General features: G+C 36.6%; 1 protein-coding gene across 3 annotated transcripts; it reads right to left on the reverse strand.

The window, feature by feature from the left end:
• Window positions 1-1,744: 1,744 nt before the first annotated feature.
• LOC121950355 (SH2 domain-containing protein 7-like) lies at window positions 1,745-8,432 on the reverse strand. Of its 3 annotated transcripts, none has more exons than XM_042496320.1 (8): window positions 8,220-8,432; window positions 7,991-8,061; window positions 7,358-7,524; window positions 5,611-5,700; window positions 4,133-4,298; window positions 3,900-4,046; window positions 2,446-3,135; window positions 1,745-1,944 (listed from the first exon to the last, which is right to left on the reverse strand). In XM_042496320.1, exons 1-8 carry the CDS (start codon window positions 8,266-8,268, stop codon window positions 1,894-1,896), a joined length of 1,431 nt encoding a protein of 476 aa, XP_042352254.1. In that variant the 5' UTR covers window positions 8,269-8,432; the 3' UTR covers window positions 1,745-1,893. The 3 variants fall into 3 exon arrangements, with proteins under 3 accessions (XP_042352254.1, XP_042352255.1, XP_042352253.1); XM_042496321.1 differs by having other exon boundaries at window positions 7,991-8,102; XM_042496319.1 differs by having other exon boundaries at window positions 7,991-8,133.
• Between the last annotated feature and the right edge of the window lie 5,168 nt (window positions 8,433-13,600).

Raw genomic sequence — 13,600 nt, forward strand, 5'->3', positions numbered from 1 at the left:
TCTGACAGACGGCTCTGTGGCAGATGGAGAGATTCTTGTGAAGTTAGTGCTGCAGTGTAGCAATATTCCCTACATTTGGACTTATTTGCCATTTTGCCCTTCTTTTGGCCTGTAGAAGCCTGATATAAACAATTCATTTACAATTGGTTTATAACACATTCTAAATAAATATTAAATATGTTAGGCCTATATAATTATTCATCATATGTGGGGTTTTTTTTGCAATTAGGTATTTCATTACAAATGTCAGTTCTCAAACTCCATCTGCTGATGAGGGCCATGAAAATGTGAGAAGCTCCAAGAGAAGGAAGGGCACCTTTCTTTCTTTCTTGAAACCACGATTTCCCAGATTTCATGAGTTAATGTATTTATTAGTTATTGTATATATAAACAGCCTAAAGCCTGCCTGTGAGAGATTTGTTCATGTGTATAAATTATTTATTCTTATAGAAATGGTAAAATGTGTTTATACAGTGGTAGAGTCAGTCATTGATTAATTTAGCTAGGGCTCATGTGTAATTTTTCAAAAATTTTACAAAAGCATACTCATCCAGAAAATAAACATGACGTGTTGGAAAAAAAGATCATTCTAGAGATGGAAAAAACTGAGTCCAAACATTAGATTATGGGTCCGTGAATACTTTATTAACCATTTACTTTATTAACTTTGTTTACCACCAAAGTGATGTTTCACTCTTCATCAGACTGATTGTATAATGTGCTATAAACCATTTGTTAATTAATTCTTTATATACTGCTTTTAAATGCCAAAAGTAAGGTTAAAAAACCTCAAAGGTCTTTTAATTAAATATTTGTGGGAGCATAATGTGCTCTCGTTCAATTCAGAATTTTTGACGGATACATTAATAAATACCGATAATAATACATTATAGTATTTCATAAAAAACATATTAAGTATTAATCTACTGCTTATAAATGCTAAATATGGGGTGAAAAAGAACTGTAACCAGAACATGTTTTTAGATTTATAGTGTATTTGAAATCTCTTGAGTTGCCTGTCCTCACCAAAGAACTACAGAATTATGCTGCTGTGATAATAGAATGAAGATATGATTTTTCTGCTACCTTTTTTTCTCCAGTGTTCATTTTATTTTGCATATACTGAAACAAGTGTATTGTGTGCTTTGAGTATTATCCAGATACACAGTGACATGCAATCATGCGCTTATTACATCCTGTTAACCTCTGTTTTCGAGACACTTTATCATCTTAATCAAAGTTGTGAAAGAGACGGAAAATATTGTTGATCTTCCAAGCCAAATCGTTTTACATTTTAATGGGTTAGAATATCTTGGTTTGCGTTACACACTTGCAGGGGAAGCCTCTTATTTGCATATACTGTATCTGCCACCCAAGTTCTATAAAATGTTACTGCCTGTAATCACCTAAAAAGATAACTCTGAAAGCAAGTACAAAGAAAGGTTACTCTGTTGTTTAAACTATAATTAGAGAGCAAAAGAGAAGCAGATGATAGAAGATAATAAACGACATTTCAACATCTTTGACACACTTCCTCATTGCTGTCATACACGGAAATTTGAAATATGTATTCAAATAATTTTTACTGTGAGTGGAGTGCAGCATTTATGGTAGCAACCTGGAGTCAAAAGTATTTTTAAAGATCAGTAGTAAACACAGCACATCTATTTTTCTCTGGAAAAAAAGCTTTTGATACTCTTATTTATTTAAAATCAGAAAAGAAAATGTTAATGCGTATCTTTTAAATAAATACAAGAAACAACAAAATACAGAAAATGTTTGAATAGCAATGAAAGTCCATATTAAATATATAAAAGAGGCTTCTACACAGTGTTTATTAGACAGTAGTGTCAGAGTAAAATTAGTGAACATCTTCTTCAGAAGCTGGCAAGGTCACCATTTCCTCTTGACCTCAGGGAACAGCCATTTCGGTTTATCATTCTGCTGGAGGGGAAAAAAGTTTATCATTAAATAAATAAGATGAACAGCTCTACTGATACAGATTATTAGTAGTTAATGAGACTGATAACCGATATTTGAAACCGATATGCATTTACAATTACAATGAAAATCTGTCCTTCAATATTCAGAATTTGAAATTCCAACACAGAACTTTGTTGAAATGCCTTTAGCAAATGTTTAACCAAACTTAAAAATTTTAACATCATATACAGCAAGTTTCCAGCAACTTTTTTTTAATAAAGTCAAGTGAAAATTTTAATAAAAAAATGAAAAAATAAAAATAGCTCTCTGTGGTTTCACAAAGTAAAAGTTCCTCCCTGCTGACCCTTTCTTTGCACTTTTTAATTGATTGTGTCGGTGATCATTCAAATAAACCTATACAGATAATTAGTGCAACGCCAAATATGGGCTCCAATAATCGGCCATGCTGATAATCTGTCGACCCCTATCAAGTATTCAATGGAAAGCATTTTGACTACCAACCTTTAACCCCCAGGATGAGTGGTGATGTTTGGGTCTGATGTCCTCCAGAGGCTCATAAGTGTTGGCTGCGTCCTCGTGGCAGGGAATCAGCTCGTAAGTGTTGTCATGAGGGAAGCGGCTGATGACGGCTTCATCTGGGACCTCAGCATACACCGAATCACTGTGCTGCTCTGGCGCAGATGATCTGGTGTGAGAGGATGTAGTGTGTGGGCTGCCGGGCTTGCCAGCCAGGTGATAGACAGCACCGTCACTCATGTGTTCCATGCTGTGGCTGCTGCTCGCTCTGCTGCTCGAGTCTGTCTTCTCCAGCTGTTGGCCAAAGTAAGTGGTCTCTCTGACGGGTTTGGGGGAAAGTCTGGGTGGCGTGTGTGGGGGTGCGCTCAGCCTATAAGACTGCTCTGCATCCGAGCTGTTGTCCAGACGTGGTAAAGACCTGCTCTTGGTGTCCAGCAGGCTGAGCTCAGAGTAGACAGACTCTGGTCCAGACGGAGGACTACACCTGCTGTTCTGATCCTGGCCTGTGGATCTCACAGCTCTGCCTTCTCCAGGGAAACCGTCCTGACAGCTGTGTTGAAATCTGGGTATCTCCCTTGGTGATTGCTTCCTGAGCTGAGCGTACAAAACCCTGTCCGGGTCATTCAGGGGGCCACTATCAAGGTTTCTGATCCTCCGGGGCAAAGGTGGTACTTCCTGTTTAACAAAAGAAGCCATGATAATAATGAAAATAATAATTTTTTTAAAAAAAAAGATAACATATACTACTACTACTAATAATAAGCAGGATCAAGAAAGAATAGATTAGATAAGATAAGAAGATAAGTTAAAAGATCAATTAACAGACAAATTAACGAGACAACCTCACATTAACCCTTTGAACCCTGAGCAAATTGGCTTGATTTATTTCAAAAACATAGGGAGAAGGTAATTAGAAACTTAATAAGGAATTACAAAAAATTAACATAAAATAGTGAAAAAAAAACAAAAAACCTAAAAAAATATCCAAAATGCAAAACAAACAAGGAAATTACCTGAAAAACTAGTAATTAAAAAAAGTAATATATATTACTGTAATTCTGTAACACAATTCTAGTTATACAATCATTATAATTACAAATGGTTGTCTGGACATTTTCCCCTATCTTTTTTCATTATGTGTATTTTTTATTTTTATTTTTTTATGACATTAAAAAAATCTATAATTATATTTTTCAAATATATTTTTCTACATTTCTTGCTTATTGCCTTTCTCCCTTATTTTCTGAAGAAATAAAAACAATTTTCCCAATTTGTCCAAAGGTCTAAACCTTTGTTAAAGGCATGTGAATGAAGCACAAGACAGGTGATATTAATCCAGGTTTCAAATGGTTAAAGCAAGTCTATAAAAATAGGTTTTAAGAGGTGATTTAAGAAAGTCACTGATTCTGACAGGTGGTTCCAAAGCTGAGGGGCCTCACCTCTGTTGTCCTGTTGCTTTTTGGTGGCCGTGCAGGTGGCTGCTCTGAGGTCTGTGGTTTTCGAGTGTTCTTCATGACACCAACAGTGGCCCAAGGCTTTTCTTTGGGGCTCACCTGGATGGTGTCATACAGCTCTCTATTTGGCACCTACAAGAACAAGAACAAAACACCAGTAAGACCCTCACTCTTGATCAATGTTAATTAAAGAAAATGAGTGAGGAGTTTTGTCTCACCTCAAAACAGGAAGATGTCAGGTACTCTCCAAACGGCTGGATGGGGTTTGTCTTGTAGTGTTCTATGAGATCAGCCAGCGAGTTGTGCCCTTCAATGTCTCCGCAGACTACAAACTGTCCTGATTCGCTTTGGCTTATCATGAAATGTCGACACCGATCTCTGCCTCTGAAACACAAAATTCAAATTTATGATAAAAAAAACAAACAAAAAAAACCCAACACATAACATGAATGTCAACTTGAATGCGAGTTTAGTTCAAATGACTTAAACAGGATCTGTGGTTGAGATGAAATTTTTAAAAAGTGCTTTCATTTTGTGTTTGATTATTAACCCGTTAAAGCCTGGACTGGTGCCACACCTTACAACGTTTGAATCTTGAGCTTATGGTTTGATTTATTTTAAAGACATGGCTTAAAAAAGGCAATGAGCAACTTGGCAAGAAAATTTTCTCCTGAAAATTAATAGATTCAGGATTTTCTTTTTTTTTTTTAAAGATTGGAAAATATATCTAGATAACTATATTTATAATTATCATAACTATATATAATATAAATGTAAAATTATTTCACAGAATTATCATATTTTTAAGCACTGTTTAAGCACAGGTAATTTCTTTTTTTTTTTTTTGATTGATCTTTGATTGTTCATTTGTTTTCTTTTAGGTAATTTCCTTGCACTGAAGTCTACACTTACACTGCTTAGAAGCTGTCCCAGAGGTACAGCAGATTTGGTCCAAAATCCTCACATGGTGGGTTGGGCTCTTTTCAATACTGAATAACTTGTAGTGGCATTGATTTTTTTAAGATATACATGCAATAACACATGAATATTATAAGCAAACATTAAATAAAGAGGGAATGATTGGCACAAATTCCAGTCAAAAACAAGCTTAGTCATGAAAGTGAGGTTCTTTTTCAAATAAGCTCACTGAAAATGCCATCAGTGTGTAAATAAGCCTGAAAAGGTAAAACATTTCTGCAAATAAGGTCAAATAAATAAATAAATAAAGTTGAATTCATTTCCTGTACAGTCTTATTTTGAATTCATTCTTTTTTCATTATAGGTGTATATTTTGTAAATATAACTTAACTATTAAAATATAATTTTCAAATTTTTTACAAGATGCTTATTGCCTTTTCACCATATTTTCTTAAGAAATCAGTTTTACCATTGTCTGTATAGTGATACACCTGTATGCTATACTATTTTGTGGCCTGGGGAAGAAATTACCTAAATATTAGCAAGAAATGAGTGAAAAAAAACCCCAAAACAAACAAGGAAATGACCTGAAAAAAACTACTTAAAAATAATATTTATTTAACACAATTTTAGTCGTACAGTCATGATAATTATAAAATTTTAAATTGTTTTCTGGACATTTCCCCCTACCGTTTTGCATAAAATATAATTATATACCAAGAAAGGAAGGTCAAAAACAAACAAGGAAACAGGTTGTTGAGAGTAAACCAATACTCACTTATAAGACAGTATGTATCCAATGGCCTTATCGCTGAGACGGATCAGAAAACAGCCCAGCTCCTTTTCTCTAAATATTTCTTCAGCATCCCTGTAGACAGAGCATGAACGACTTTAAAACTCAAACTTAGAGAAGTGTTTCCCAAAAGCCCCAACTTGGCCAGGCTTTACAGGAACAGTGAGGCAGAGGGGAGTAAGGTGGATCACGTAATTTACCTTGGAAATTTCATCACATCATAGGAAAGTCCATTTGGTGTCAGGTTTTTTTCAAGTCATTTGCCAGGGTTTATCGAAACTGTGATCTTTATGTAGGTGTCTACAGTATGTCTGCAAGACCATGGGCCCTAAATGTCAGCTTTAACCCTTTGAGACCTGAGCAAATTGGTTTGATTTCTTGTAAAAACATGAGGAGAAGGCAATGAATATTAGGATATTAGCAATAAAAAAGTAAAATGTTGCAAGGAAATTACCTTAAAAAAAAGCACCACAAAGAGAAAAGTGCTTTAAATGAAAAACAACAACAAACAAGCATTATATTCTATGTGAAAAGAATATAGTATTTATGTAGTAGTAGTATTTAAGATGGCGACTCACAAGAAAACTTAGAAGTCTGAGGAAGAGCGTTTTGGCCTCTTTAAGGGAGCCCCCCGGTGAGCAGACCTTTTCACATTTTGGTTTATCTTGGATGCAGCACCAACTACGGCATGTGCGTGTCTTAGTTTTGAATCTCTTTTTTGAATCTCTTAACATTATATTCTATAACACAACTTTAAATATGTAATTCTAATAATTTTTAATAAAATATTCTAGTTTATTCTATTTTTCTTCAATTCCCCCCCTTAAAAAACAAATTTTTCAGGTAATTTTCTTGTAACCTATAACAATTTCTTGTAATTTGTGGGGTGTTTCTTGTTAAGTTGCTGGCTGACTTTTTCCTCATGTTTTTCAAGGGTTAAACAGCTTGTAAAGGCGTCTGAGCACAGCACTAGAAAACTAATGTTGATCCAGGTTTCAAAGGGTTGATTAAATGTCACTCTCCTGACGTACACTCACTTAAAGTGACAGAACTTCAGTAATAACTTATAAACATTTATTTTCTTGATGCATAAAAATACCTTTTATATTTAAAATGTGGCAGGTCAGTATAGAAGTTCATTATTGTAAAAATAGAATGAAAAGTTTTTTGTCACAAACAAATGCATTACATTAACTTTTGCGAAATTATCATTGGTGTAATGTAACAAAGTAAAAATACTTGTATTGTCCTTGATTTTTTAAAAAATATTTCAGTCAACTTTTACTTGTATTCCACAACATTTCCTAAATATAACGTGCACTCTTACTATGCTATATTTCCCCTATGCATTTTATTTATTTACCACAAAACTGGGAAGGAAGGGAGGAGGGAATGAATAGACGATTGAAGGAATGGCAAGGGAAGGAGAGAAAAAAGGAAATTGTTCTTAAATCCTTGAAGTTGTAAAAAAGACCTAGTTTTTTCTTCAGGTAGGCTTAATTTTTAAGGTAGTGTATGTACGGGAAAATAAATGTCTTAATTCACATTTACTTTCAGTACTGAATTAGATTTAATTTATTACAATTATTTTTGATACTTAAGTACAGTAAAATATCAGATACTTTAAGACTTTTACTCAAGGAATATTCTATGATATGACTTTAAACCCCCCCCCCCCCAACTGCTCACTTCAGTTGTTTTTTTGTCCACATAATGAAATGTTTCCTCTTACTTTCTTGTGACGAAGCCCAGGAACCAGGTGGGGAAGAGGCCGTTGTGGACTATGAGCGGCACTTGAGTCTCTATGAACCACTTTGCAGCCAGTTCCCGGAGTCTTCCTTCAGTCCCTTCAACATGAGAATCAAGCGGAGGCTCCCTGTGCTCCATCCTCGCCCGGTCCTAATCAAAGCCGCACAGACAGCTGATGAAGACCAGCATTCATTCCCCGAACATATGCGGTGAGGGCACATTTTAACCGTCTAATTTGCTTATTTTCCAGGAGGTGTCAACCAGGGACTAAAAGCAGCTCAATATTCTCATTGTTGGAGGAAATACTGGATAATTTGTGTGTGTTTTCAAAACATAAACTGTAGAATAATTCCTTACTGTTATATATTACAATATTTGTTTAAGTCAACATGATGCACAAAAACTACTCAGAATCCACAAAGTCCATTTTCGCTCTACAAATAAGGCTGTTTTCTCTTTTCATCCAACAAGACTTTTATTTACATTGACCTCGGCTGCTGTAAGTGACACAGATGTTAAGCAAACTCTTACTTTGCATGGAGATATAAGGTTAATAAGTTAGTCATTAAAGCAGTAAGAGAGCAGTACTGGTGAGCATGATGAGGACAGTTCTTACCTTGAAGCAAAAAGTCAGACAGCTCCTCAGGCAGGGGGACTTGGTGTGTCTCTGGTCTTTAGTCCTTGACCCTGAAAAGTGGTGAATCTTCTCAGTTCTGGGTTTTTGTTGTCTGTACAAAACGCAGCAATTTTTTTCAATCCCTAAAATAACAATGGACAATGACATTTTATTCTCAGTATAAAAGAGCCAGTATACTGGTGTTAAAAGGTGAGAAATGTGTACATACCTTTCTTTGAGAGTGTGTGCTTTGAACCTGGTGTCATTTCAGCCAACATTAAAATGTGTCTCTCAACTTTTGAGCAGTCTGTACCCTCCAACCTAAGGTCTTCTGAGGGAGTGCGACCCTACACGGGAGATATAGACAGATGACATTTACAATTACACACTTTTTTCCACCGCCTTGGAAAGCAGTGCAACAGCTCAGCAGTGTTCATACGCCTCATTTGCATGTCAGAGACGCCTCAGGGCTGCTGAACAAAGCAGGAAGAGAAACGGAAAGCAAGCTGTGCAGGAGCTGTGGTTTGTGTGCGCACGAGTGCGTTGGTTTGCAGGAGATGTTTTGCCCACAGACTGTCTGATTACTGTAGCAATGGGAGGTGAGTTGCGTCAACAGTCCACGTAGTGTGTTTCCAGACCTGGGTTTGCAGTGAATACTGATCACAGCTGACAAGGTGGGAGCAAAGAATGGAAATGTTTGGGAAGATTCACAGAGATTTTACAGGGCATTAACAAAATTCTAATAAGATGAGTTATTTCCCAGCCTTGTTTTTAAGGCTGTCATAAATAATGGCTTTCTCATTCCCCCCATGGCTGAAGCGGTCGTTATGAATCATCTCTCTGCTGAAGTCTGCTCAGCGATGAGCAGTAGGAAGTCCCTATGGGGGAGATACCATAACTAGAGAGAGTCTGTGTCATCCTGAGCGGGATGAGACTGAGATCTAAGTATTCCCCGTGATAACATTGCTCCAACTCTGATCTCAGGTGAAACACTGCTACTTGCACTGCACGCAACTGATTGAACTTGACTCTGAAGGTGTGATCAGTGTTGTTCTGAAAGTTTATAATGGTGCTGAAAGTCCCCTAGATTTTTGTTGTTTTTTTTAACAATGACAATCAAGATCCTATATTCTCGTCTCGTCTCGTCTCGCATGTCATCTCATATGGTAGGGTATCGTATCGTGTATCATATTGTATTGCATATCATATATCGTATTGTGTCGTATTATGTATCGTGTATCATATCTTGTATCATATCTTATTTTAATAGACATTTTATAGGTACTGTAAAACTTCAAACAAAAGCCTAGTCCCAACTAAATGCCCAGTCCCTTTTATTAGGCGGGTTTGGCGACACATTTTGACAAATAAAGGCCTGTCTCATTTGGAGGCCCATCTGGTTGCCATGCAGTTCATTTTTATAGAAGTTCTCAGGGTTGTCGGCTACCTGCTGGAGATAACGTTAGTTAGCTGCTTAGATCACACATACAATATGTATATATTGTATGTTTTAACTTTTGTCAATACGGACATGCTACACACACAGTTAGCTTGGTAAAATCCTCAACAATTCAATCACTAAGCTATTTTTACTAAAGCCAAGAGCACCAGTGAAGACGGTATTATCGGCATGTTACACACGAAAATGAGATTAGCAGATGCAGAAGACTATTTTTTTAAAAAGCCAGGGAAACATGCCCATAATTCATAATTATATATTTAAAATTATTTTACATAATTATTATAGTTTAATTAATTTTTTTTTTTTTTAGCATTTTTTTCCAGGTCATTTCTTGCTTTGTATTTTTTTATTTTACCTTCTTTTTTTTGTTTATTTGTTGGTTTTTGTTTGGAATTTTTGACATATTTTCAGGTGTTTTTCTTGTTCTTTTCACAGATTTCTTGCCAACCTCTGGGTTATTTCTTCTTTTGTTGCTCAATTTGCCAAAGTTGTGAACTTACCCAGATCTCAAAATGTTAAATAATGTGACTGTATTTCTATCATTGCTTACCACGTTTGGTAAGAAAAGAATCAAAAGCCCGTTCCATATAGACGCCTCTCCCAAATATGACTCTGATGAGTTCAGTGATTTAGGCAAATAATAACCCGGTTTAGAAAATAATGGCCTAGGTTAAGTTATATGGTACATTATCCATCGAACCAGCTGCTGTTTACCCAATTGTTGCACTGTTATGTTCCATGTATGACTAAGTATTGCTACAGTACCGTCACTTAGAATTTCAACATCACCTCAACAGTGCCGTTAGTTTTAAACATCTTAGTGAGTCATTATGTGCTCCTCTGGGGGTGTTTGGGGTCAAATATTGTCACCGTTTATGTGTCTGTACAGATTCAGTAGTATTATAATATAATGACTTGTTAACACTGTGGGGACAACATAGAAATGTATGTTAATCTGCAGCAGCTGTGATGTAAACAGATTATAGAAAGGAAGCAGAGTTATTACAGTTACCAGACAAAAGGCCTTTTTTTCAGTCTTGTGGTACCATACTGATGCGTAGGATGTGGGCCTATGAAAGGTCACAGGTCAGTTGATGTCTGTAAAATGTCATAACAACAGTCACATCACCTTTAAACCTAGAGGGGAAACAAGCATTTTCACAAACAACCTCACTCTCCCAGAGGTAAGCCAAAGTTCAACTGACCGAAAATATTCATGTAACAAAACAGCAAAACACAAGTTATCGCAGGTGGTTTTCAAGGTTTTACTGTATTGTTTCAACAGGAAAAAATAATAGGTGTATATCAAAGCATAATACTGGTGATCATGTACTGTTTTTTGTCTAGGACCATCACTCATCATGTCATGGCATGACATGTCTACAACCAGCAATCAACCTGACACATGTTGAGCTGCGCGTTCATTTCTGCAGCTCCAGCATGAGTTCTGATCCTAGCAGGAAACACTGCAACAGGCTGCAGTGTATTCTGTTATAGAATTTAGTTTTATTGTATGAATCATACCGTGACTAGCATATAGTTAAATGCATCTCAACATTACAGATAAATACATCGATGATAAAATACCTATTGCCATAACTGATTTCTTTATCAGTATACTGCATCTCCTACAATGAGCAGATTTCATTTTCTGAAGGTATTTACATATGTAAAAAAAAAACATGTTTTAAGTGATGCTCTTTTATTTCATTGTATCCACTTTTTATTTTCCTACTTCATAATTTGGATGCAAATGTCAAGATTTTTGTTTCCTTTTCTTATTGCCTTTTTTTGGATATATTGATAGTATAGGTAAAGACATGAAACATGAGGAGTGCAAGAAGGAAATGGTAAGCAACTAAAGTCCCCAGCAAAAATCTAACCAGGAATTTATGAGATTATGCATGCAAACCATTAGGGAATTGAATGGCCAGTATAATAATTTTTTTTAACCTTACTGCATTTATTGGTGGCATGGTTGTGTATTCACTTCACATATTGTTTTAAATTGATATAATATTGTGGTAACATGGTGCATGTAATATAGAATATTTTGTTTTTAAACAAATTACACAAACAAATTGACACGGAGAAATCTGGGGTTAAGTTCTGTTTAAAGACACAGAGATCAGCAGTGGTTGAATGCAGCTAAGTATATTTAGCTGAGTACTACTAAGTGCAAAGTGAGGAACTTTGGCATAGTATTTCAGTTTATACTCCTACTTTACTACATTTTAGAATTAAATGCATGTATTACACATTTTCTAGCATGGGTTGCAAGAAGTAGATTTAGAAAGATATTTTAAAGAAGTGAAGAAAAAAGATAGGGCAAACCTATATTCATAATGATCATTATAACATATTTGAAATTATGTCAAAATTAAAAATTACTTAGCACCTTTTTCAGGTCATTTCTTTGGTTTTTTTTAAATGTTATTTTTATTTTAGTTTTTTTCTTTCTTTTTTTGTTGTACTTTTCACTAAGTTTTCTCTAGTTTGGGGGTAACTTCTTTCATTGCTCGCTGCCTTCTTCCCATGTTTTTGAAAGAAATTTAGCCAATTTACTCAATGAAAATGTTAAACCTTAAGGATAAAGAGCCCAAAGATGTAAAACCATATTTGTCCCACACTACCTGACTTCACCCAATCTCTAATTATGGGGATTTTAGCAGGAAATCAGGAGCTTTTCTCCTCCTGTACTTGTAACAGGTAATTTACCTAACTATTTTCTACCTTTTTATAGCAGCTGAAGCGTCTGAAGTTGGGTTGCACACGTGGTCAAACACCACCACCTAGCGGTGCCACTGCCTCTCACATGCCGCACACCACGTCACCGCTGCAATAAACTACATCTCCCATGCGCCCCTGCGCAAGAGGCAGGCAGTCATGCGGATGGAAACAGGAGTGGGCATCCGCTGCTGCGCTGCTAGAAGAAGAAACTTCGAGGAAAGATGCACGAAGAGGAGGATGGCAGCGAGGCAAACTCCTGCACAGCCTCGCGGATCGTGGCCTCCAAGTCCGTGGATGTGTCCGAGGTCGAGGGCGCGCGGGAGCAGGCCTCCAAACTGTGCGGCTACTTGAACAAACTGTCCGGCAAGGGGCCTCTGAGGGGGTACAAGCCGAGGTGGTTCGTGTACGATCCGAGGAAATGTTATTTGTATTACTTCAAGACACCCCAAGATGCCTTGCCTCTCGGGCACATCGAGATTGGCGATGCCTCCTTCAACTACGTGGTGGAGGGAGAGGAGGGCCAGTTTGAGATCCGCACCACCGGGAAGGAGTTTCTCCTTAAGGTAGCAACTTTTTCAGCATGTTGTTGCACTGCTTTGCTGTCATTTGTCACTTCCTTTCTTATGAGTGGAAAAAGGCAGACACACCCATCCTAACTTGATTTTATTCCCAGCTTTGATATTAGGCAAACATTTCCTAATATGTCTGCTGACAAAGGTGTACTTTGACAGCTTTTAAGAAAAGCTGGCTAAAAGAAATCGATTACACACGTGGATCATGTTTGTCAGACAAGAGCTTAGTAGGCACATAACTCAGCTGATTGGCCCCAAACTCACTGTCAGCCCTCTGTTTACATTCAGAGATAATTTTAGACTAAGATTTACATGCACATGAGCTCATCCGCCCTCATGACACCTTTTTTTTTTGTAAAGGCTCAACTCATGTGATGATCTCTGCTGTCACATGACTGACTGGTTTTTAAGACAGGTGCCTCTGCTCTCACTCTGCCTGGAGTCTGGGGCATTTTCAGCAGATGGTGAGAATGGTTAATACCAGACAGCTTGCAGGGCCCGAGGCTGGAACTGAGACTGAAACCAGCGTCTGCCCTCGTTCACATGACAGATCCTAATAGTAAGCTGCTATTTACAGTGCTCCTGGGCTTTTTCATATGCTTTATTTAACCTTTAGGGCCACCTTTAATATTACTCACACTCATACCACCCTGCGCTCAAAGTGTGCTTTTCAAAATCAAGTTTTAAAAAATATTATGCAATATTATTTTCTACTTTCATTGAGTTATTTTTTAAACCAACATCAGTCTTAACCATTAAAATCAAATATTCATTAATTTTTGGAATGTTAACCCTTTAAATTCCAGGTTTCTGTCATAATGTCACTGTTTGTAGGTTTAAAAAAAT

This window comes from Plectropomus leopardus, chromosome 11 (assembly GCF_008729295.1).
Source record: "Plectropomus leopardus isolate mb chromosome 11, YSFRI_Pleo_2.0, whole genome shotgun sequence".
Classification (NCBI taxonomy): domain Eukaryota; kingdom Metazoa; phylum Chordata; class Actinopteri; order Perciformes; family Serranidae; genus Plectropomus; species Plectropomus leopardus.

What these genes read in the sequence shown, in the direction of transcription:
- LOC121950355 (XM_042496319.1), bottom strand. Translation starts at nt 8,268, where the DNA reads ATGTTGGCTGAAATGACACCAGGTTCAAAGCACACACTCTCAAAGAAA. An exon ending in GCACACACTCTCAAAGAAAG is followed by an intron (nt 8,134 to 8,219) that starts GTATGTACACAT and finishes TTGTTATTTTAG; the next exon opens with GGATTGAAAAAAATTGCTGC. An exon ending in GTCTGACTTTTTGCTTCAAG is followed by an intron (nt 7,525 to 7,990) that starts GTAAGAACTGTC and finishes GGCTTTGATTAG; the next exon opens with GACCGGGCGAGGATGGAGCA.